The sequence below is a fragment of the Staurois parvus genome, unplaced genomic scaffold, assembly GCF_062004578.1.
Source record: "Staurois parvus isolate SC_StPar_1 unplaced genomic scaffold, SC_StPar_1.0 ptg000439l, whole genome shotgun sequence".
Lineage (NCBI taxonomy): Eukaryota > Metazoa > Chordata > Amphibia > Anura > Ranidae > Staurois > Staurois parvus.
This window is the reverse complement of record NW_028318235.1, coordinates 4,300,958-4,322,397: the sequence shown is the minus strand read 5'-3', so window position 1 is coordinate 4,322,397 and position 21,440 is coordinate 4,300,958. Positions and strand designations below refer to the sequence as shown.

At 40.9% G+C, this 21,440-nt stretch overlaps 1 protein-coding gene across 3 annotated transcripts in view; it reads left to right on the top strand.

The window, feature by feature from the left end:
• Positions 1 to 19,681, top strand: part of LOC149454046 (scaffold attachment factor B2-like) — an 85,909-nt gene extending 66,228 nt beyond the window's left edge. For 2 of the 3 annotated variants that reach the window (XM_089687896.1, XM_089687894.1), the window contains 6 exons: positions 671 to 808; positions 3,030 to 3,069; positions 3,196 to 3,287; positions 9,380 to 9,438; positions 12,779 to 12,833; positions 19,076 to 19,681. In XM_089687896.1, the coding sequence (XP_089544022.1) occupies positions 671 to 808; positions 3,030 to 3,069; positions 3,196 to 3,287; positions 9,380 to 9,438; positions 12,779 to 12,833; positions 19,076 to 19,184 (493 nt within the window). In that variant the 3' untranslated portion in view covers positions 19,185 to 19,681. Of the gene's footprint in view, positions 1 to 670; positions 809 to 3,029; positions 3,070 to 3,195; positions 3,288 to 5,370; positions 5,713 to 9,379; positions 9,439 to 12,778; positions 12,834 to 19,075 lie in introns of those variants that run through there. The other variant, XM_089687895.1, reaches the window with a different exon arrangement.
• Positions 19,682 to 21,440: the final 1,759 nt, after the last annotated feature.

The following is a 21,440-nucleotide window of genomic DNA, read 5'->3' as shown; positions in this document are numbered from 1 at the left end:
GTAAAGTTTTTAATTCTCCTTGTGCTGCTGTTGCAGATTTGTTTGCTAAAACCATTGTCAGCAGGACAGAAAGTGAGAGTAAGGCTGGCCATACGCTATACAATTTTCCGTTCAATTTCTTTAGATTTACCTTCAGCTATGTAGTGCAAGGGCCTGCCTAATTGGATACAATTGGAAGTGTTAGGTTTGACCTATATTATATGATTTTTGGTAAATCTAAACCAAAAATCTCAAGAAAATTGTATAATGTATGGCCAGTCTAAGGCTCTCCATTTTGGCTTTTTACAGCTATACAGGGCTCCATTAGAGTTCTAATCCTTTCTCGCTTTCCTAGCCTAAACGTTTTTTTTTTTTTTTTTTTTTTCCCCCTAACACACCACCACCATACTCTATTTCAAGTCACACGTAGAAACTAGCTCCTTTTCAGTTAACCATAGCCGTTCATAAAAGCGCAAACCTGAAATATGCAGACTGATGAATCCAGCCAACATTGCGTTGCGGGATTCCAATGAAATCCTAATATTCTTAATGCAAGCTTTAGTGTGTTTTTTTTTTTTTTTGTGTTTGCTACTGGTTTTATATATGTTTTTTTTGTTTTTGTTTTTTTTTTTTTTTACATTTTTTTTTACATTTTTTAAAAAAAAAATTTTTTTTTGTGCTTTGTGTGTAGGAGAGATGAGTCATACTGGCCAGATTCAAAACGTATGGCTTTGGACGATCGATATCGAGATTTTGGAAGACCAGACAGATTTCATGATTTTGAGAATAGAGATCGTGGTCGATTTATGGATCATATGCACATGGACAGGTAATTTTGTTATTGTAAGACCTTTTTCTACATGAACTTAAGGCAAAGCAAAGGGTGGAGCCCCATAAAGCAGCTGAAGTTCCTTCTCCAGCTTTTACCCTTTTAAGCTTTTATACAGGACCTCTAGATCCTGGATGTTCATCCCAGCAGCCATCTTTTTGTATAGGGTCATACTGGACTCCAGATGCGGTTATTCATTGCGGTGGCCTGTCTGTTCCTCTCTATTTTGCCAGATTCCCAGATTTAGATGTACTCAAAATGACTTTCCTGCTGTGTGTGTTTTCCAAGATCTGTATATTACCGCAATGGCCTCACCAGGCCCAGTATCATACTTCCGATACTCATATCGGAGTCTTATCACCAACAGATCACCCAAACCACATGGTTATTTTTAAATGCTTCCTAACATTTAACAATGATGCACCCACAAGAACAGATAGTGAAACTTACTTTTGATGCCTAATATGGATGTCCGTTCAGTTGCTGTGGAGTTTTCTGAGGGTACCTTGTTTAACCCCTTGCTGCCGGCGACTCCCAGGCCTTTAAGAGTTTCAGAAGCCGGGAGGCGGGATGGGTGGGGCAGGGTTTAGGGATAATGTGCCCGCGCGACGATCGAAAGAGCAGACCGGGACCTTTCTGTGAGTACACGGATCGAAATTAGGCTGGGGGGGAAGGTGTCTGCCTTGCGGGTAAAAAAAAAAAATTTGTTTTGGGGGGGCGGTTAAATATTTGTTTTCCTTTCTTTTCAAAGAGCCATACCTTGCATGGATCCTGAGTTTTCTTCAGTCAGGTATAGATAATCGCTTGGTACCTAACCACCGTCAAGGGACTGGAATGGGGATGGGTTGCCTATTCTGTTTTATCAACCCTTGGTTTTTGGTACCCTAACCCAGGGTGTTCGTTATCTTGGCTACCCTGCTAGGACTCCCCAGGACTTGCAAAAGGTTGGCCTTCCCCATTACCATTACTTAGGCGGTTCTGGTCTTGCATCTTTGTCTTGTTACTTTTCTTGTCCTTCAGACGGACAAGGTGGTCCAGAAACTTAGGCTGTATTTCCTGCCTATGGTCATTTCCTCGTTTTACTTGGAAGACATTGTGTTCCCATTCTTTTGCCATCACATCCTAGTAAGATTGCTTTTCACTCTCTAAATGTGGTCAGGGCTGTTGGTGCTTACCCGACGGAGGTGTTTTTCCATCAGAAGACACTTTGTTCTTGGTGGTCTGTGCAAGCTCATGTCTCTCATTCGTGTCTATTGTAGTTGCAACTCTGTGGCAGTGATGGCGCCATGGGTGGCATCAGGCATCTTTTCTTTTTACCCGTAAGGCAGACCCCTTTTCTTCTGTTCACCCCCCCCCCAAGCCATATTTCGATCAATGTATGGTGGATTGGCTGATTGCAGTAGATCTACTTCTGTACAACCGCTCTGGTGTTTTGTTTTTTTTGTTTTGTTTTTTTTTTTCTTTTACACACTGAACCTAAAGAGCCATACCCTCCCCCTCCACAGATCTGTGCTCCAAAACTCTGCCTGCATGCATTACACTCCTATAGACTTCTGTGGGGTTCTCAACCCGGCTGGGGGACTTGTTCTGTGGTGTAAGAAGGCCATGGATGGCGGGTGAGGGTGAGACCAAAGGGGCAAAACCTCCTGAGGTTTTTCTAGTTAAATAAGTGACAGGAAAGAAGTAAACTAACCAGGATTTTTTTTTTTTTGGCAGAAGCTACATTCTCATGTTCTAAATGATCATGTATTTAAAGACTTTAAAAATAAAGTACACTTGAACCCTAATTGCGTTACAATCACAAATATTGCATATCATAATTTATCAATAATAATTTTGGTGGTAAAACAAAAGGTTGATCTGTATTTTTGACTCCCCACCTGCAAAATAACATGGCAGATTCCCAGGTCCATTCATAACACTGCGGTAATGTTTCAAGTGCGGCTTGTTTAATTCAGCATGTCACATTTGGGAGGCAGTATAACTTGTAAAAAGAAGTCCAAAGGAATTCGCATAGCTGCATGCCAACCTTTTGGCAAGTGATTATGGCGCATTGCAGTATCCCTTTTGGGTTAAGAAAAGCATTCAGGAGCAAATGTACACTTTAAGACCTGCAAACTCACTGCCCTTGTAAATGATACCCTGGGTGGTTAAGTGCATCGCTGCTTTGGTACGTCTATGTCTAAAAGGAAAAAAAAAATTAAATTTTTTTCTTCTTTAGGAGAGATGATTCAAGGTCTGGCATGGGAGGCAGAGATATGGTAAGTGTATTATAGAACACCGTATGAGGTTTTTTGTTTTGTTTTTTTTTGTTTTTTTTGCTCTGACGGCCAGTCCCCCACTCCACCCTGTAGTGACGTAAATATTCCCCCCCTTTTATTCTTTAGAATTACTCAGATCGTCATGGGAGAGAGCGTGATGCGTGGGGAGATTATGATAGACGTGTAGACGATGGAAGAGCTGTGCCACCGCCAGGAAGGTTTGTAATTTAGCTAATTTTACAAAGCACTGACATTTTGTCTGTGGGGTCACTAATGCAAATAAAAAATACAGTGCACTTTAGACCCATTTCACTATTAAATGTCGACGTCAAAATATTGGCAAAAATTCTTGCCACTAGAATTAAGTCCTCCTTACACCACCTCATCCACAAAGATCAGTGAGGCTTTGTCCCCCTTCGACAGGCTTAGGACAACCTCCGTAGGGTTATTCATGTAATTCACTTGCTTCTCCCAGCATGGCCCTGAACCTAGACATACACAAAACATTTGATTCACTCTCTTGGAAATACATTTACTACACACTGGAAAAATGAGGCTTCGCAGCCGTCTTCATGTCCTGGGTGAAGGCACCATGGTATAGGTACCATGGACCCTCTGCAACGGTTTGCTATCTCTTCAGACAATCCTCCCCTTTCTCTATTCAAAGAGGAACACATCAGGATGTCCCCTGTCCCCAATACTGTTCGTTTTAGCCCTGGAACCCTTACTCCATCTCTTAAGATCCAACCCAGATATCAAACTGGTTCCAATTGCCCACCAAACTTTTAAAGTTAGCGCTTTTGCTGACGATCTGCTTCTTTCCCTGACTCAACCGCATACCTCCTTGCTCACTTTTTTCTCCATGTTAACCAGATTCTCCAGTATATCAGGTCTGGTAGGAAACAGACAAATCTTCAGCTCTTGACGTTTCCCTCCCGAAGCAGACATAAACCTACTAAAACAAAATTACAGTTTTTCTTGTCCCCCCACGCATTTAGAATTAATGGGGATTAACCTTACAAACTCCTATACCCTATACGTGGCCAATTACACCTCAGCTTTCTGCTCCCTCAAAACACTTCTCACTACCTGGTCACACCAACCCCTCTTGTGGATGGGTAGTATAAATGCAATAAAAAAAAAAAAAAACTACCATCCTCCCCAAACCTTTATACCTATTTTGCATTCTCCCGGTCCCGATTCCCTCTTATGCCTTGAAATCTTTTCAAAATCACGTTTTGCGCTTTATCTGGGCCAACAATCAATCTCGGGTAACTAAACACACATGCTCACACAGGGAATCTCCCCCCTCCTTTCATTGGTGAACCTCCCACAGCTTTCATTGTATTCACTCATTTCTTACATGCCGCTCAGTTTCCACCTGGGTGGAAATAAGGGACAAACACAAGGCCCCCCCCCCCCCTTCACGGAAATTTTCAACTATCTACAGCTCAAAAGCATTGGGTAAGTTTGATCCTCACTCATAAAGATCCAACCACACAACTATCCCTGTTTGAACATATTTGCCACCGGACGCCTCTCTCTCCTAAACTTGTCTAAGTCTTGTACTCATTAACTAACCTGATGGAACCCTAATAGCCACGCTTATGTCTCCAGATGGGAAAGAGGCCTCAAAGGCCCTAAAGATCATGCATATTGGTCACAGATATGGTTAACCCTGACCTCGTGCTCAATCAATGTCCTCACTATGGAATCAGCCTTCAAAACAGTGACAAGATGGCATCTTGTCCCTTCCTGCCTAGCTCTTCTTCACTTATCAGTCCCCAACACTTGTTTTCGCAGCTGTGACACATCAGGCGATGTCCTACACATATGGTGGACATGCCCTATGATCTCCTGATTTTTGGTCAAAACTCAAATTACTTCAAATGTTACTCACCTACCCCTTCCTGAGAGACCCATGGTACACGGTCTTGCATTTAAAACCTCCGGGTCTGCCTAAACACAAATTTAAGCTAGCCACCCACATACTATTGGCAGCCAAACAAACCATAGCGAAAGCCTGGAATTCGTATCCTTCACAGAAGTTCATCGCCGCCTTCACTTCTTACTAATAAACGAAAAACTGGCTAGTATACTCTGACACCCATGAGAGATTCCTTAAAACTTGGACTCCATGGATTCAATATTCCGACCCGGAAATCTCAGCAAATAGCTTTACTTCACTGTAACCCAACCATACCTCACTAACTGAATTCAAGCGCTGCGATCGTCCACTTATTTGTCTCCCTTCTCTTCCTCTCCTCTCTTTTTAATTTCTGTTTTTCGGCTCTTCCGCAGGGATGCCTCCTGAACTACATGATGTCTTTACATCTTCTATTTTGCTGTCATTTCAGCATATCTTCATCGCTATAGTTTTCTTTAATGATGTCGGCTGTTGACCTACAATCAAACAACCTTTTTATACACTAATTACCTGTCTGACACAAAATGTTTGTTCTACCTCTGTTTTTGGACAAGTTATCCAAATCGCTACTTACTTTAACTATACTTCATACTTTTAAAACCGCTGTTAACTACTGTTTCTGGTTGTAATTCTGTATTTGTCTTTGAAAGCGGTCTAATTTGTACTTTGTACTTGAAATATTAAAAAACCAATAAACATCTATTGAAAAGAAAAAATACAGTGCAAATAGGTGCATCAATAAAATTCCTTTTTTTTTTTTTTTTTTTTTTTTGTATGAAAGGCCAGTTTATTCGCAAAATCAAATTCACCAAATATTTTCTAGATAGCCTAATGAATTTGGGTTGCACTCACACTGGGCATGGCTGAACTGTGCAGTCCACAGAATATTATACTACAGCAATTGATATTTCATATAGCTTTTATTGCCTTGTTTTTTCATCTCTGAAATAGAGAACTCTAGATAGTGCTGTTTTTGTATTTCCTATCCAATATGTGTCCAAAATAGGTATACAGCCCTTGCCACAAGTTTTTAGAATGACACACATTAATTTACCTGCAAGGAAACGCATGCAGTCGCCATTCCGTTGCACGCTGCTGCTACTAAGATTGCACCTAAATCAACCATTTATCAGATCATCAAGAACTTCAAGGAGAGCAGTTCAGTTGTGAGGCAGGCTCCAGGGCACCCAAGAAAGTCCAGCAAGTGCCAGAACCGTCTCCTAAAATTGATTCAGCTGTGGGATCGGGGTACCACCAGTGCAAAGCTTGCTCAGGATTGGAAGCAGGCAGGTATGTGTGCATCTGCACGCACAGTGAAGTGAAGACTTGTGGAGGAAGGCCTGGTGCCAATAAGGGCAGTAAAGAAGCTACTTTCTTCCAGGGAACACATCAGTCAGACTGCTATTCTGCAAAAGATAGTGTTTGGACTGCTGAGGACTGAGGTAAAGTCATTTACTCTGTGGAATCCCCTTTCAGATTGTTTGTGGTATCCAAAACAAACCGGAGAAGAAAAGGAGCGCTGTCATCAGTCCTGTTTCATGCCAACAGTAAAGCATCCTGAGACCATTCATGTCTGGGGTTGCTTTTCAGCCAAGGGAGTGGACTCACTCACAATTTTGCCCAGGAATACAGCCATGAATACAAAAACATCCTTCAAGAGCAACTTCTCCCAACCATCCATCAACAGTTTGGTGATGAACAATGCCTTTTCCAGCATGATGGAGCACCTTGCCATAAGGCAAAAGTGATAACGAAGTGGCTTGGGGAGCATAACATTGAAGTTTTGGGTCCATGGCCAGGAAACTCGCCAGACCTTAATCCAATTGAGAACTTGTGGTTAATCCTCAAGAAGCGGGTGAACAAACATCCCCAACACACACACCACACACATCAGTCAGGATGTGGCCCATAAGTTGATTGACCGTATGCTAGGACAAATTGCAGGAGTCTTGAAAAAGAAGGGTCAACACTGCAAAAATTTACTATTTTGCTTTAACTTAATGTAATTGTCAATAAGAGCCTTTGACTCTTACGAAATTCTTGTAATTATACTTCAGTATACCATAGTAACATCTGGCAAAAAGATCTAAAAACACTGAAGCAGCAGACTTTGCAAAAATGAATACTTGTCATTCTTAAAACTTTTGGCCAGGTCTGTAGAGGCACTTGCGGGTCTTCCAGTAGAGATAAGCCAAAGCAAGTTGGACTGAACTCCATGGAAAGAGATAATAAAATGCCATTGCTTTGACATATCTGCACTGCAAGACCCACATGTGCCTCTTTTCCTATTTTGAACTTTAAACTGGATGTCTTTGGGTGAGCACCTGGGCATTTACCTCAAATAATGTGATGGCTATTTTTTATAGATATACAGTTGTGCTAAAAAGTTTGCATATGCTTTAAAATTGGAACTTTAGATTACCAATTCTTCCAGAAAACATGAGTGAGCAGGCAAAACACATTTTTTTTTTTTGTTTGTTTTTCTGATGGGATTCATATTCAACTGTAGGTCATAACAGAATGGCATCATCATAAAACAAAACATGGCAACAAATAAATGAAATTACCCCTGTTCAAAAGTCTATATACCCTTAGTTCTTAATATTGTGTTTTACTCCCTCTATCAATGACTGTGTGCTGCCCATTCACCTTGGCAAAATGGCTCCAGATCATGAAATCTTTGCCTTGCATGAACCACATGTTTGAGATCTCCCCAGACTTTTTTCCGCTGTAACCACTGGAGGGTCAACTTGGCCATGTGCCTAGGGTCTTTGTCATGCTGGAAAGTCTAAGATTGTCCCATGTGCAGCTTTCGTGCAGAAGAATGCAAATTGTCTGCCAGTATTTTCTGATAACATGCTGCATTCATCTTGCCATCAAGTTTCACAAGATTCCCCATGTCTTTAGAGCTTACACACCCCCGAAACATCAGTGAGCCACCACCATGCTTCACAGCGTTAAGTTAAACCTTATTAACCTCTCTCCAAACATAGCACCTCTCTCCAAACATAGCATGCTCTATTTTGGTCTAGTCACTCCAGATTGGTGTGCCGGAAGCTGTGAGGCATGTCAAAGTGTGGTTATGCATATTGTACCCCCTTTTTTTTTTTTTCGGCATTGGTACAATAAAGGCTTCCTTCTGGCAACTCGACCATGCAGGTCAATTTTGTTCAAGTATTGTTATATTGTGCTTGTTTGAAGCCACCACATTTGTCTTTTTTAGTTTGTTTATAGCCTTTTCCATCATTTTTATAAAGTTCCATTACCTTGTTATACAGGTCTTTTGATGGGTTCTCTGCTCCCCATGGCTCAGTATCTAACCTGCTCAGTGCATCCAAGTGAGGGCTAACAAACTCATTGACAATTTGACACAAACACTAATTGCAATTTAAAAAGCCACAGATGTGGGAAATTAACCTGTGTGTGCCACCTTGTATGTCTGTACCAAGGCCAAACATTCCAGGGTATGTAAACTTTTGATCAGGACCATTTTTGGATGATTTCTGCTATTATGTTTTGAAATAAACCAAACAACTATGTGATAATAAATGGCTTCATATGATTACCATTCTTTTTTAAATACTTTTTTTTTTTTTTTGTATGCTCAGTCATTTTCAATATAAATGCCAAGATTTGTGCGTGTGTGTTTTTTTTTTTTAGTTTTTTGTTTTTTTTCACAATGGATTATTTTGTATAGTGGAACTAGTCTAGTGTTTTTAGGCAGGTAATTTTAGTTTAAAAAAAAAAAAAAAAAAAAATTCTCCAGTTTAAATCCTGATCACGAACCCTGTCTGTATTAAGTTTGCATGATTGCCATGTACTTGTGTGGATTTCATCTGGGTACTCCAGTTTTCCTCCATTTTTCCAATGACTTAATTGACTGCTGTCCCGAATTGGCCCACGTATGAGTGTAAAGGAAAACTCATACAATTGAGTGCAGAGAGGCCACTCCAGGTGGAAGCATGTGAACAGTTGATCATGAGCTCACCACTGTTGCCTTATTAATCATTTGCATGATGAAGAGAACTGAAAAGAATAGGCGCTGTGGAAAATGGCGTCCTTTGGAGTCACACTGTTCACTTCAGGCTGGTCAAATTTTATTGTATTTGCTATTACCTCACTTAATAAAGATGCACCTTCATTAAGGTGCTTGACTGAGCATTTTCCACAGCGCCTACTCTTTCCAGTTCTCCATGTAGGAGTGTGCATGTTTGTATTGCATTTTTATGTTTGTATGTATGTGAGTTAGGGTTTGGATTGTAAGCTTCTTGAGGGGCAAGGAATGTGCATTTACGGTATGAAAAAGTGCTGTGTAAAATTGTCATTGCGATTTATAAATACCTGTAATAGGTAAATCTTAAAGTGCTATCTTGTCCTCGTTAGGGATGGACGCGATTGGGGAGATCATAGTCGCAAGATGGAGTCTGATCGATCAAGACCAGGTAATGTAGATGGTATTGCTAAAAGTGGCCATCATAGTAAAATAGTTTTTTTTTTTTTTTTTTGCATATAATTGAAAGCCATCTTCAGATCTTAAAGAAAATTCCTGCTCAAGCTGACTAACCTGTGTTTTTAGAAGGGGAAGAAAAAAAAAAAAGTATACTTGCCTATTTCTTGTCCTGTCCTGTGATCTGGCACACCTGTGTCAGTCAGCAGTGGCTGCAGCAGAGATGAGCGAGCACAGACCAATGGCTGAGACCTTGGAGCCTATGGGGTGATATCCCTCCTCCCAGCTTTCCCAACCATTATCGATTTGCTTTCTTGTCTCCTCTGTTGCTGCCTGTCACTGACTCAGGGACCAATCATGTGACTGGACTGGAGCGGGCTAAAAATGGGTACAGTGCCTTGAAAAAAGTATTCGTACCCATTGACATTTTGTCATGTTGCAACCAAAAACATAAATCTATTTTATTGGGATTTTATTTGATAGACCGATGGTCTCCAAACTGTGGCCTTGGGGCCGAATGCTGCCCTTTGCTTGCTTTTATCCGGCCCTTTGCAATAGTGGGGCATAGTTCTGCCACTGATAACAAGGCACTTTTCCTCCCACTGTCATCAATGATGGGGCACTAGTCCTACTGTCATCGGGGCACTATGCCCTCTACAGTCATCGACGGGGCACTACTGTTCCTTCCACCAACCCCAATACATTTTCTACTACTGCTGGCCACTGTCCGGCCCTCCTTTAAAGTTTTGAAGGACCGTAAACTGGCCCTTCATTTAGAAAGTTTGGAGACCCCTGTGATAGACAACACAAAGTGGGACATAGTTGTGAAGTGGAAGGAAAATGATAAATGGGTTTCACAATTTTTTTTTTTTTTTTTTTAAACAAATATCTGAAAAGTGTGGTGTGCATTTGTATTAAACCACCTTTACTCTCATACCCCTAAATAAAATCTAGTGGAACCAGTTGCCTTTAGAAGTCACCTAATTTAGTAAATACAGTCCACCTGTGTGTAATTTTAATCTCAGTATAAATGCAGCTGTTCTGTGAAGCCCTCAGAGGTTTGTTAGAGAACGTTAGTGAACAAACTGCATCATGAAGGCCAAGGAACACTCCAGACAGGGTCAGGGTTAAAGTTATGGAGAAGTCTAAAGCAGTGTTAAATTGTTAAAAAAAAAATCCAAGCTTTGAACCTCACGTAGCGCTGTTCAATCCATCAATTGAAAATGGTAGGTTTGCAGTTGTGCCATACTCTCTCCAAGACATGGCTGTCTACCTAAACTGACAGGCCGGGCAAGGAGAGCATTAATTAGAGAAGCAGCCAAGAGGCCCATGGATGAGCTGCAGAGATCTACAGCTCAGGTGGGAAAATCTGTCCACAAGACAGCTATTAGCTGTGCACTCCACAAATCTGACCTTTTTATCTAAGAGTGGCAAGAAGAAAGCCGGTGCAGAAAGCTATAAGTCCTGTTTGTGAGAAGCCATGTGGCGGACACAGCAAACATCTGACCAGATTACCTTCTTCCACATGAGACCAAAATTGAGCTTTTTGGCCTAAAAGCAAAACTCTGTGTGGCGGAAAACTAACACTGCACATCAACCTGAACACACCATCCCCACCGTGAAACATGGTGTGGGCAGCGGCATGTTATAGGGATGCTTTTCTTCAGCAGAGACAGGGAAGCTAGTCAGAGATGATGAGAAGATGGATGGAGCCAAATACAGGGCAATCTTAGAAGAAAACTGTGAGAGAGTCTGCAAAAGACTTGAGACTGGGTCGGAGGTTCACCTTCCAGCAGGACAAAGACCCTAAACATACAGCCAGGACTACAATGGAATGTAGTCTAGTGGGTTTAGATCAAGGCATATTCATGGGTTAGAATGGCCTAGTTAAAGTCCAGACCTAAATCCAATTGAGAATCTGTGGCAAGACTTGAAAATTGCTGTTCTGACACTCTCCATCCAATCTGACAGAGCTTGAGCTCTTTTGCAAAAAAATGTCTCTAGATGTGCAAAGCTGGTAGAGACATCCCCAGAAAAACTTGCAGCTGTAATTGTACTGAAAGATGGTACTAAGTACGGTATAGACTCGGGGGCTGAATACACATGCACACCACACTTTTGTTCAGATAACTGGTTTTCAACATTTTTTTTTACAAATAGATGTTTTCCATCCACTCCACAATTATGTGCCACTTTGTGTTGGTCTATCACATAAAATCCCAATAAAATACATATACGTTTTTGGTTGTAACATGACAAAATGTGGACATTTTCAAGGGCTATCAATACTTTTTTCAAGGCACTATATAGGGGTGTTTTTTGTTTTGTTTTGTTTGTTTTGATTTTGTTACACAGATTAGTCAGTTTAGGTGTCAAGAATGAGGGAGAGTACGTTTTTAAACAGTGTTTATTAAAGCATCCTGCTTTAATAAAGTGACCGCTGGAAGATTTTACCCCCTTCATGACCAGGCCATTATTTTGAAAATTGCGTGGTCATGCAACACTGACCACCACTGGGTTTATTTTGTATTATGTAGCAGAATACACTAAAATTTTGCTATTGGATAGGTTTTATAGCAGAAAGTAGAAAAAAAGTTCTTCAAAATTTTTATTTTTTTCGTTTTTATATTGGTGAAATAAAAACCCAATAAATGTATATTAATTGGCTTGCTTTAATGTTATAGCATCTACAACTATGGGATATATAGGATTATAGAATATAATTTTTATTTTTTATACTAGTAATGGTGGTAACCAATGACTTGTAACAGGACTATGATAGTGTAGCTGGCAATCTAGCACTAACTAAAGCTTTGTGGGAAATGATACTGACATCACCAGTGTAGTGATCCATACTAATATACATGGACACTGTACTTAAGGACATTGGCTGGAAAGGGGGCAATCAAAGGGTTAACTGTGTGTCTAACAAGTGTAAAGTGTTTACCGTGTGCTGGTTTTACTTTGCAGGGAAACAAAAGCCAGCACATTGCTGTTGTCAGGACAGAGCCCTGTGCTTACAATCACAGAGCTCTCTCCTGTCATCCGCTCTGCGGATCGGTGGGTCCTGGCCATAAGTCATTGGACGGGACCCACTCAACAGCTTGTCCTGTAATGAATCACAACACAGGCGTAGCGGAGGGCGCGAGCATTGATCCCCCCCCCGAAAAGTCTGATCACGTATCGGATGCATGATCCAGCGTATAGCAGCCGGTATGCAGCAGTATATCTGTGGTGTTCAGTCCGCATCTGGTTAACAATAATGCTTTACTCTATATTTTAAGTTTTTTGCATTGTGCAAAAATGTCAGAATAAGTCTTGCCTTCTTTAAAAAGGTGATCGTGGTATGCCAAGTTCCTCAGGACAGATGAATAGAGGAGGAGCGCATGGGTAAGCATGCATCTGTTCTAATGATTTAAGACTCTAAATACCATGCCTAGAAGTGTAAGTCCAGAAATAAGTTGCAATCCTTCATTAAAAACAGGAGTTGTATTCGAATACCACCCTATATTGCAGCATTTATTGGAGTGGTTGCCATATGTGTTTAGACTGCTGGAATTGATGTAGAGACACGGACACACATTGGGCTGGGGTGGAGCTAATCTTGGAATTTTTTTTTTTTTTTAAAACCTTGATGCAGAAAATGCATTAAAACCTTTAGCCTGTATCTCCAGGTATGAAACACAAACAATGATCTAAGGAAAAGCCAATTGCACATAGAAATCACCCTTTTACTGCCTATTGGCTTCTCATCAGATGTGGTTTGTGGTTTTTTTTTTTTTTTTTTTTTTTTTTTTTTTTTTATATGGTAATGTTGGAGTAGCCTGCTTTTAATCATGATATAGTATTGTTCGCCAGAAGGGCCTGGGGTTGGCGGTAAGTGAGCCTCACAGTAGCCCTGCTGGTATGTCCTGATGACATCACGAGTGTGGCAGAGCGAAGAATGTCCTTTAATGGGGCTACAAGTCACAGCAGAACAAGTGTGTGTGTGTGGTTTTTTTTTTTTGTTTTGTTTTTGGGGCTACAGAGCAGAGCCATTTGTTTGTGGGACTGCGAGCTGCAGCAAGTGTTAAAGGGACCACACCATTTTCTTTTGGGCCACTGACAGTATTAGGGTCAAATCTCTTAAGGTAACCAGTGTGTCTATTGACACAGTCCCCTCTCAGCTGACTTGGACCAAGGTTTTACAGCAACTGTCCCTATCTACGGTGGGGAATATAACTGTTTGATCCCCTGCAGATTTTCTAAGTTTCCCCATTTGCAAAGAAATGAAAGGTCGATCATTTTTATCATAGGTATATTTTAATGATAAATATCAACCAGAAATCCAGAAAAAAACATGATACAAATGTTCTAAATTGAGTTGAAGTTCAGTGAGTAAAATAAGTATTTGATACCTAAGCAAAACATGATTTAATACTTGGTGGAGAAACCCTTTTTTGGCAAGCACAGAGGTAAGGATGTTTCTTGTAGTTGGTTACCAGGTTTGCCCACATCTTGAGAGGGATTTTGGTTCACGCTTTACAAATCTTTTCTAAATCCTTAAGGTTTCTTGGCTGTCCAAAGTTTCAGCTCTCTCCATAAATTTTCTATAGGATTAAGGTCTGGAGACTGGCTAGGCCACTCCATGATCTTAATGTGCTTTTTCTTGAGCCACTCCGTTGACTTGGTATGTTTTGGGTCTTTTTTGTTTTGTTTTTGTTTTTTATCCTGGAAGACCCATTCATGACCCATCTTCAGTGTTCTGGCTGAGGGAAGAAGGTTCTTATCGAAGATTTTTGGCCCCTCAATGCGTAGTCGGCATATGATTTCAGCAGAGAAACCGCCCCAATGCATAATGTTTTTATCTCCATGCTTGACTAGCATTTTTCTTCCTCTAAACACGGTGAGTCGAGTCAATGCCAAAGAGCTCAATTTTGGTCTCATCTGACCACAGTACTTTCTCCCAATTCTTCTCTGAAGTTTGCCAATGAACATCTAAATGATTCAGATGGGCCTGTGCCTTCTTGAAGAGGGGGGACTTTGCGGGCGCTGCAGGATTTCAATCCATGGTGGCAAATTGTTACCAGTGATTTGTTTGGTGACTGTGGTCTCAACTACCTTGAGATCATTCACAAGCTCCTCTGGTGTAGTTCTGAGCTGATCGCTCAATTTTGTCATGATCATGCTTACCCCATGAGGCGAAATCTTGCATGGAGCTGCAGACCAAGGGCGATTTGATGGTTATTTTGTATTTCTTCCATTTGCGAATAATCGCTCCAACAGTTGCCGCCTTCTAAACAAGCTTCTTGCTAATGGTCTTCTAGCCCATTCCAGCTTTGAGCGGGTCTACAATCTTGTCCCTGTCGTCCTTTGACAGCTCTTTGGTCTTGCCCATGGTGGTGCCCAAGAAAGATTCTGAGGACAGGTGTTGTCGTTAGGAGCACCTTCTTAAATTGAGAGGCACAGTAGGAGCACATAGCCAGTCTGTGGGAGGCAGAATTATTGTTGGTTGGTTGGGGATCAAATACTTATATTACGCACAGAATTGCAACTCAGTTTATAACATTTGTATCATGTGGTTGTTTTTGTTTTTTCTGGATTTTTGGTTTATATTCAGTCTCCTATAACTTAAAATACACCTATGATAAAAAAAAATTATGGACCCTTCATTTCTTTGTAAGTGGACAAACTTACAAAATCTGCAGGGGATCAAATTATTTCCCCCACTGTATGTGTCGGCAGGCCATGTCTCAGACGTCAGAGTGGGGATGTAGGGAGGTAAATTTTTGGGAGGCACAGTTAATTATTGGGAGTTTTTTTTTTTTTTTAATTTGGAGAATCTACAGCATCCTCCAAGTTCTGCCAATTACAGCCACATTCCCAGCATTTTTGATGAGCTTCTCGATTGTGCCAGAGCTTACTGTATCAGCGCCTTGAAGTTTGCATTTAATACCTGACAGTGGTTGCTTTGTTTATTGTGGTGTGTTTTGTGTTTTTTTTTTTTTTTTCTTCTGTTACAGGGAAGTTTTAAAAATGGCTGCCTGAGTTTATTAGAGATATTTACAGCTATGGCAGACATGGCTTTATGAAAACATTTATTCTGCTTATTACTCTTCAGCTGGACTGCAAGCCTGTCCGCTAAACCATTTCATTCCTGACCTGAGACTATTTACAGTGTGTCTGACATCTGGTGGTTCTAGCACCAACATATTCTGCGATCTGCCACAACTGCCAAGATCTTGCCCCACTTTAATACCTGGGTAGGAGGTTGCTGCCACACTTTTCTGTTCCAGGGCATTTATCGTCCTTTCAAGGGACACAGAAATTGAGATGCTCTTGGGTTATAATACTCCCTACAAAAGCATTAGACACTGGGAACAGAGGAAAAAATTGTGAACCAGTCCGCAATAACCCCTTTTACCAAGCATGCTTCTGGTTTTTTGCTAGTTTCCCTCGTGGGGTTGACATCCATACAGATGGGTAGAGCACTGGTTAATGTGCTGTGATCCACTGGAGAAGTACAGCCAAAAGAGCTTTGGCTGTACTACTCCTTCAGCTACAAAAATCCACAGCATGTTTACCTTCAGGCCCCCCATAAGACAGTTACTCCTCTCTTCGCCCTCAGAAAAAGGTGCTCAAGCGCTCTTGTGAGTCCTTCCTGCATCAAAAAGGTAGTCTGATTCCAACACTGGATGATTTTGTGGGCTGAGACCAACAAAATCTTCCAGTGTTGGAACCAGATTACCTTTTCACATGCGCAGAACTTTTTAAGGTCAATCTTGTGGAAACAAGATTATATCAACTTGTAGCCTCTAGACATAGAGGGGAGGTTCACCCTTCCAAGTGTGTCTCAGATGCTGAGTGGCAAGTTGAGCTCCCTGGATTGTCGGCAGGCAGAGCACAGCAGTCTCCTGCTGCAGATATCCCTTGACAGGAAGAGGAAAGGCTTTAAAGAAGAGCCATTGAATTCTCCAGGTACATAGCAGCAGATTTAAACGGGATCAAGTGCTGAGTAGTTTGGTCAGACAGTTTCCCCCAATGCTATCTTGCCACGCTATACAAGAGACACCCGTCTGACCATGCAGGGAGGAGAGGGAGTGTTGCAGAGAATGAGCACAGTGTCTGCCGCCTCTGATCACTGCCAGGACAGATATCTGTAGCCCTCCGTCTCTTGTAGAACCCTGTATTTCCTCTGCTGCCTTTTATACATAAGGAAAACCCGAGGTGTAGGCTGCTTCAGTGCTGGCTGTATCTTCGCCATAGGAACACCCATATTTTTAGTTTCAGCATGGGGTCGAGTTTCTGACAGAAATAAAAATGCTTTATTAACCACTTCCAGACCGGACACTTTTACCCCCTTCCTGACCAGGGCAATTTTCAGCTTTTAGCGCTATCACACTTTGAATGACAATTGTGCGGTCATGCAACACTGTACCCAAATAAAGCTTTATCGGTCTCAAAAAAATGGTAAAAAATTCATTTTGGTGGTATTTATTCACCACTGGGATTTGTATTTTTTTTGCTATGTAAATGAAATGTCCAAAAATGTTAAAGTGTTTTTTTTAATAAAATTTTGCAAATAAATAATATTTCATCATAAATCTTAGCCTTTATTTATCCTGTTATCTTTTTAGTAAAAAAAAAAAAATCCAAATTAGTTTATAAGCAAAAATTATAATTTTTAAACTTTTTTTACATTTTTTATTATTTTTTTATAATTTTTTTTTTTTTTACATACTGTCACCCTAGCAGTACAGTGTCACCATGGTGATGAAGATTTTTTTTTTTTTTTTACACGGATTGCTTTTACACCCATATAGGATGTAAAAGCAATCATTTCTCTTTCTCTCTGTGTGCATTCTTGCACTCATTGATAAGTACTGAGTGAGCTGTGATTGGTCACAGCTTGTCACATGGTACAAGGCTTTTGTGAGTAGCCTTGTACCATGTGACCTCTATGATCATTCACAGATTTCACACGTAGTAAGCAATGATGTCACAAGTGACATCTTGCTTACTACTTTGCATGTGATCACTGTGTGGCCAATCAGTGATCACATGATCGGGACCTTGTACAGAGGTCCCGTCCGACGATCGGCGTTTCACTGTGTCCGGAGGACACAGCGGGCACCGGATCGCGGTGCTGCGCGCTCCCAGGGAGCGCGCACAAGCAGGGTGCGGGGAGGCCGTTTATAGACGGCCACCCGACCCTGCAGTGCCACCGTCTGGCCGTTTATATACAACGGCCGGACGGGAAGTGGTTAATTCACTGGACAGATTTGAATCGGTTGTCCCCTGGGGGATTCCACAAGTCTTTTAAACGTTTGGTGATGCTACTACTATTTTAAAGACTTCTGGAGACCTGTCCAATTTTCCATAGCTGATTCACAGTCTATTGTTTTAGGCCTTCATGTATTTCCTTTGTTTTTGTTTTTTTTTCACTTGCTCTAAATGTTCTTTGCTGGGCTGAGAAGTCTCCTGTTATTACTTGATGGGATTGTTCTTTGGATGCCTCTGGGTTTCCCCAAAGGCTCCTTTTGCATACTAGAGAGGGTGTGTTTAGTGCTATCATTGTGATCTGGTTGTTCCATTGCGTCACTTTAGAACTAAGGTATACATCCCATGTCCTAACTATCTTTCTAGAGGTTCTTTTCGTGTCCTTCCCCCTGCTGACTTTGAGTCCACTAGAAAACTCTGGAATTTCAATCCCACAATCTCCTCACACCCTTTTTAGGCTGTGGTGTTATAGCTGATTCAGGGTTTTCCACGATAAGCCTCACTTGCCAAGCGTAGTTTTCTGACCAAACAATCTTAAGACATGGAGCTCTTGTCCCTTGATCCCTAGGAGTTCTAAGTGGCAAGGCTTAAAGCCTTTATACCCTTGATCCTGGAGAGGAAGACCATCCATCGGATCTGTTCCCTCATTCATTGCTGACCCCATAAGGTTGTGGGTCTTTTTTCTCTTTATGGGAATTTGTTCTTCCACCAGTTTTGGCAAGGTCTGGATAAACAGTTTCTCACTTGGTTCATGTTTCAGTATCTTTCTATGTGGAGTAAACCCTCTCAACTGGTGCTTCTTCTTTTTTTTTTTTTTTTCTTTTTTTTTTTTTTCCTTTTCTCCCTTATGCTGTGTGACAGGTTCCCTAGTTGGTTAGGGGGCTTATCAGATTTTAGATTCTGGCTTTGGTTTTTCAGGCTGTTCTTGGGCTACAGGCAGTCCCCATGTTTGTTTTTTGTTGGGCCTGTTGACTGTTTTTTCTGTTGGACTGCTTATGGATGCCCCAACAGTATCAGAGTACTCGTGTCCATCAATGGACAAGAAAAATATTGTATTTTTGTACTCTCCCTTACATCCTTTTGTTGGAGTCCAGTGAGGGACACAGGTTTTTTTTGTTTTTTTGCCAATGACCTGTCCTCTTGTAGGTGGTAGTATAATCTGATTTTCTGTTCCTCCATGGAGATTTCATGGTGAGTACAGCTAGATAATTTTTATATTAAAAACAAAAATTGTACAACTGGGTCACTGCTGACTGCCAGAGGTCTGTAGCCAAGTAGCAGTAACACCTTAGTTCTTTTGCTTCAAATGAATGTGATTAAAATATTTTATTTATAGTAAGTGTTATGATAACATGTTTTCTTGTGTAATGCAGGTTTCTTCCAAATGAAAATTCCCAAAATGTGTCGGCAATGGGGCCTCAAGGTGGAAACTTTGGAGGACAGAACAGACCCAATGAACCACGGTTTCCACAGCGTTACTAAACATTTTAAATATTTTTTTAGAGATATATTTTCAGTTTAGGTTTTTTTCTTCCTGTTGTGTTTTTTTTTTTTTTTTTTTACACTATAAGTTTTTCTTTTATGCTGGGCTTTTAGAGGATTTCTGCCTCATAGTACAGGTCTTTTAATATCCTTAACTGAAACTCTGTAATACTTCTGATCAAATTTTGTGTATTGCATGATCGTACAATTTGTTTTACAACCATGCAAAGAAAGTTTCTTGTGCAGTTGAAAGAAGTAAATGTTGGAGGAGACCTAAGCAGCCATAGCCAGCTATCATGCGTATTTAGTGCTCTGTAAATAACTTCTCTTAACATTTACATAAGTGTCTTGTTTATATAGTGTTAATAATGTGATCCAACACTTTTTTTATTATGATATGCTGTGCTTGTGTTATCAATTACCTTGTCTTGTAGCAAATGTATTTGCTCAAAAGTCATTAAATGGGAACTAAAATTTTTGGTTTGTTGAAGTACAAAGCAGCAATGTGGTGTTTTTTTTTACCTTTTTTCTTTTTCATGCTTGTGTTCGTGTATCTGGCTAGTTTATTAAGGTTGAATTCAAGTATATTTTTACACTTCCTGCAGCATTTAGGATGTTGACAATAACTGTTCCATTAATGGAAACAGAAATGGCATGGTTAGGTTAGTGACACATAAATGGATTATATAGATTTAAAATATTTTAGATGTGAATATAAAAAGCTTGATGTAATTCCTATCAGTCTCTTAAAGTGATACTAAAGTCTTGGGGTATTTTTCATTAAATGTTATATTTACCTGTTCTGTGCAGGAAATTTACACAGAGCAGCCCTGATCCTACTCTTCTCTGGTCCCCTGCTGCTGCTCTGGGCCCCTTCCTGCTGTAGGCGTGCTCCTGAGCTGTGGCTCTGTGTGTCCATTCACACACAGAGCTGTGGTTTGGCAACGCCCCTCCCTCTCCTAATTGGCTCACTGGCTGTGATTGACAGTGGGAACCAATGGTTCCCACTGCTGCCTCAGCCAATCAGGAGTTAGAGTCCCCAGGGAACCGAGGCTCTCATGGACATCGCTGGATCGGGATGGGGCTCAGGTAAGTGTTGGGTGGGTGGGAAAGGGGGCTGCTAAATACAGAAGGTTTTTTACCTTCATGCATAGAATGCATGAAAGTAAAAAAAATAAAGCCTTTAAAACCACTTTAATATTTTAAAATACTTGTTTCCATGCATTATTTTTCATAAAAAAAAGTAAATGGGGCCAGTCATCTTGGCTTATTATACATGTAGGCTCTGGTCCCTGCACCAACAGGGACAAACTGTAATGATAAACTTCTGTGCGTTAGACTTGCAGACTCACTGAAAATAATGCACTTTTTGGTTGTCTGATATCTTAGTAGGGCATTAAAACAGGCTTCAGTGCAGAAGTTGTCATTGAATATGCCAGTTTTTCTTGCTGCAACAAAACTCCCCACGACGCCTCTTCCCCCCCCTTAACAAAATACTGCTGATGTGGGGTCCCCCTGAAGCACATAAGACCACTGCCTCAATTTGTCATGCCTAAACCAGCCACTGACAGATGGTGTGTTCCAATAATCCAGTCAAAAGGTACCTTGCATTAAAAACAAGCATCATTTTTTAAATTATTTTAAGCCTTAAAATGCATTACCACGGTGACAGTTACTTTTCTTCTGGAATAAAGCTATCTGTATGTGCAAATTTCTGTTGTGGTGCTTTAGTTATTTCCTTCAGTTACAAGCTATGATATCAGTGGAGATCCACTGCCATGGGGGACACAGCCCCTGCCATGGGGGATACCTTAACAAAATTTACCATTTGGATATTTTATGTCAAAAAGACCAATTTTAAGGCCAGTGCTTTCATTTTCACCTTTTGGATTTATGTAGAAGATTTCAGATATCCAGTCATTCATTATGGTTGGCCGATAAGTGGAATGAGCCAGTGAATGTAATGGCATTGGGGGGATCTCATTTCAGAAGAGAGGTATGTACAGGGATTGGACAAAAATGTGGAAACACTACATGAATTGCAGGTGTGAAAGTGATCTTTTTCGTGTGGAAAGCTGAAGTGATGTATCCTTTTGCTTCCATTGTTTGATGAGACGCCTAGCTAACAGGTGAGAAGCTTCACTTTTGTCATTCACTGCGTGCACTGCTAGCAATAGAGTCATGTCAGAGCTTATGGAGTTTCAAAGTGGGCAAATTGTTAGGGCTTGCTTAGCTAGTGCCTCTGTGACTGAAGTT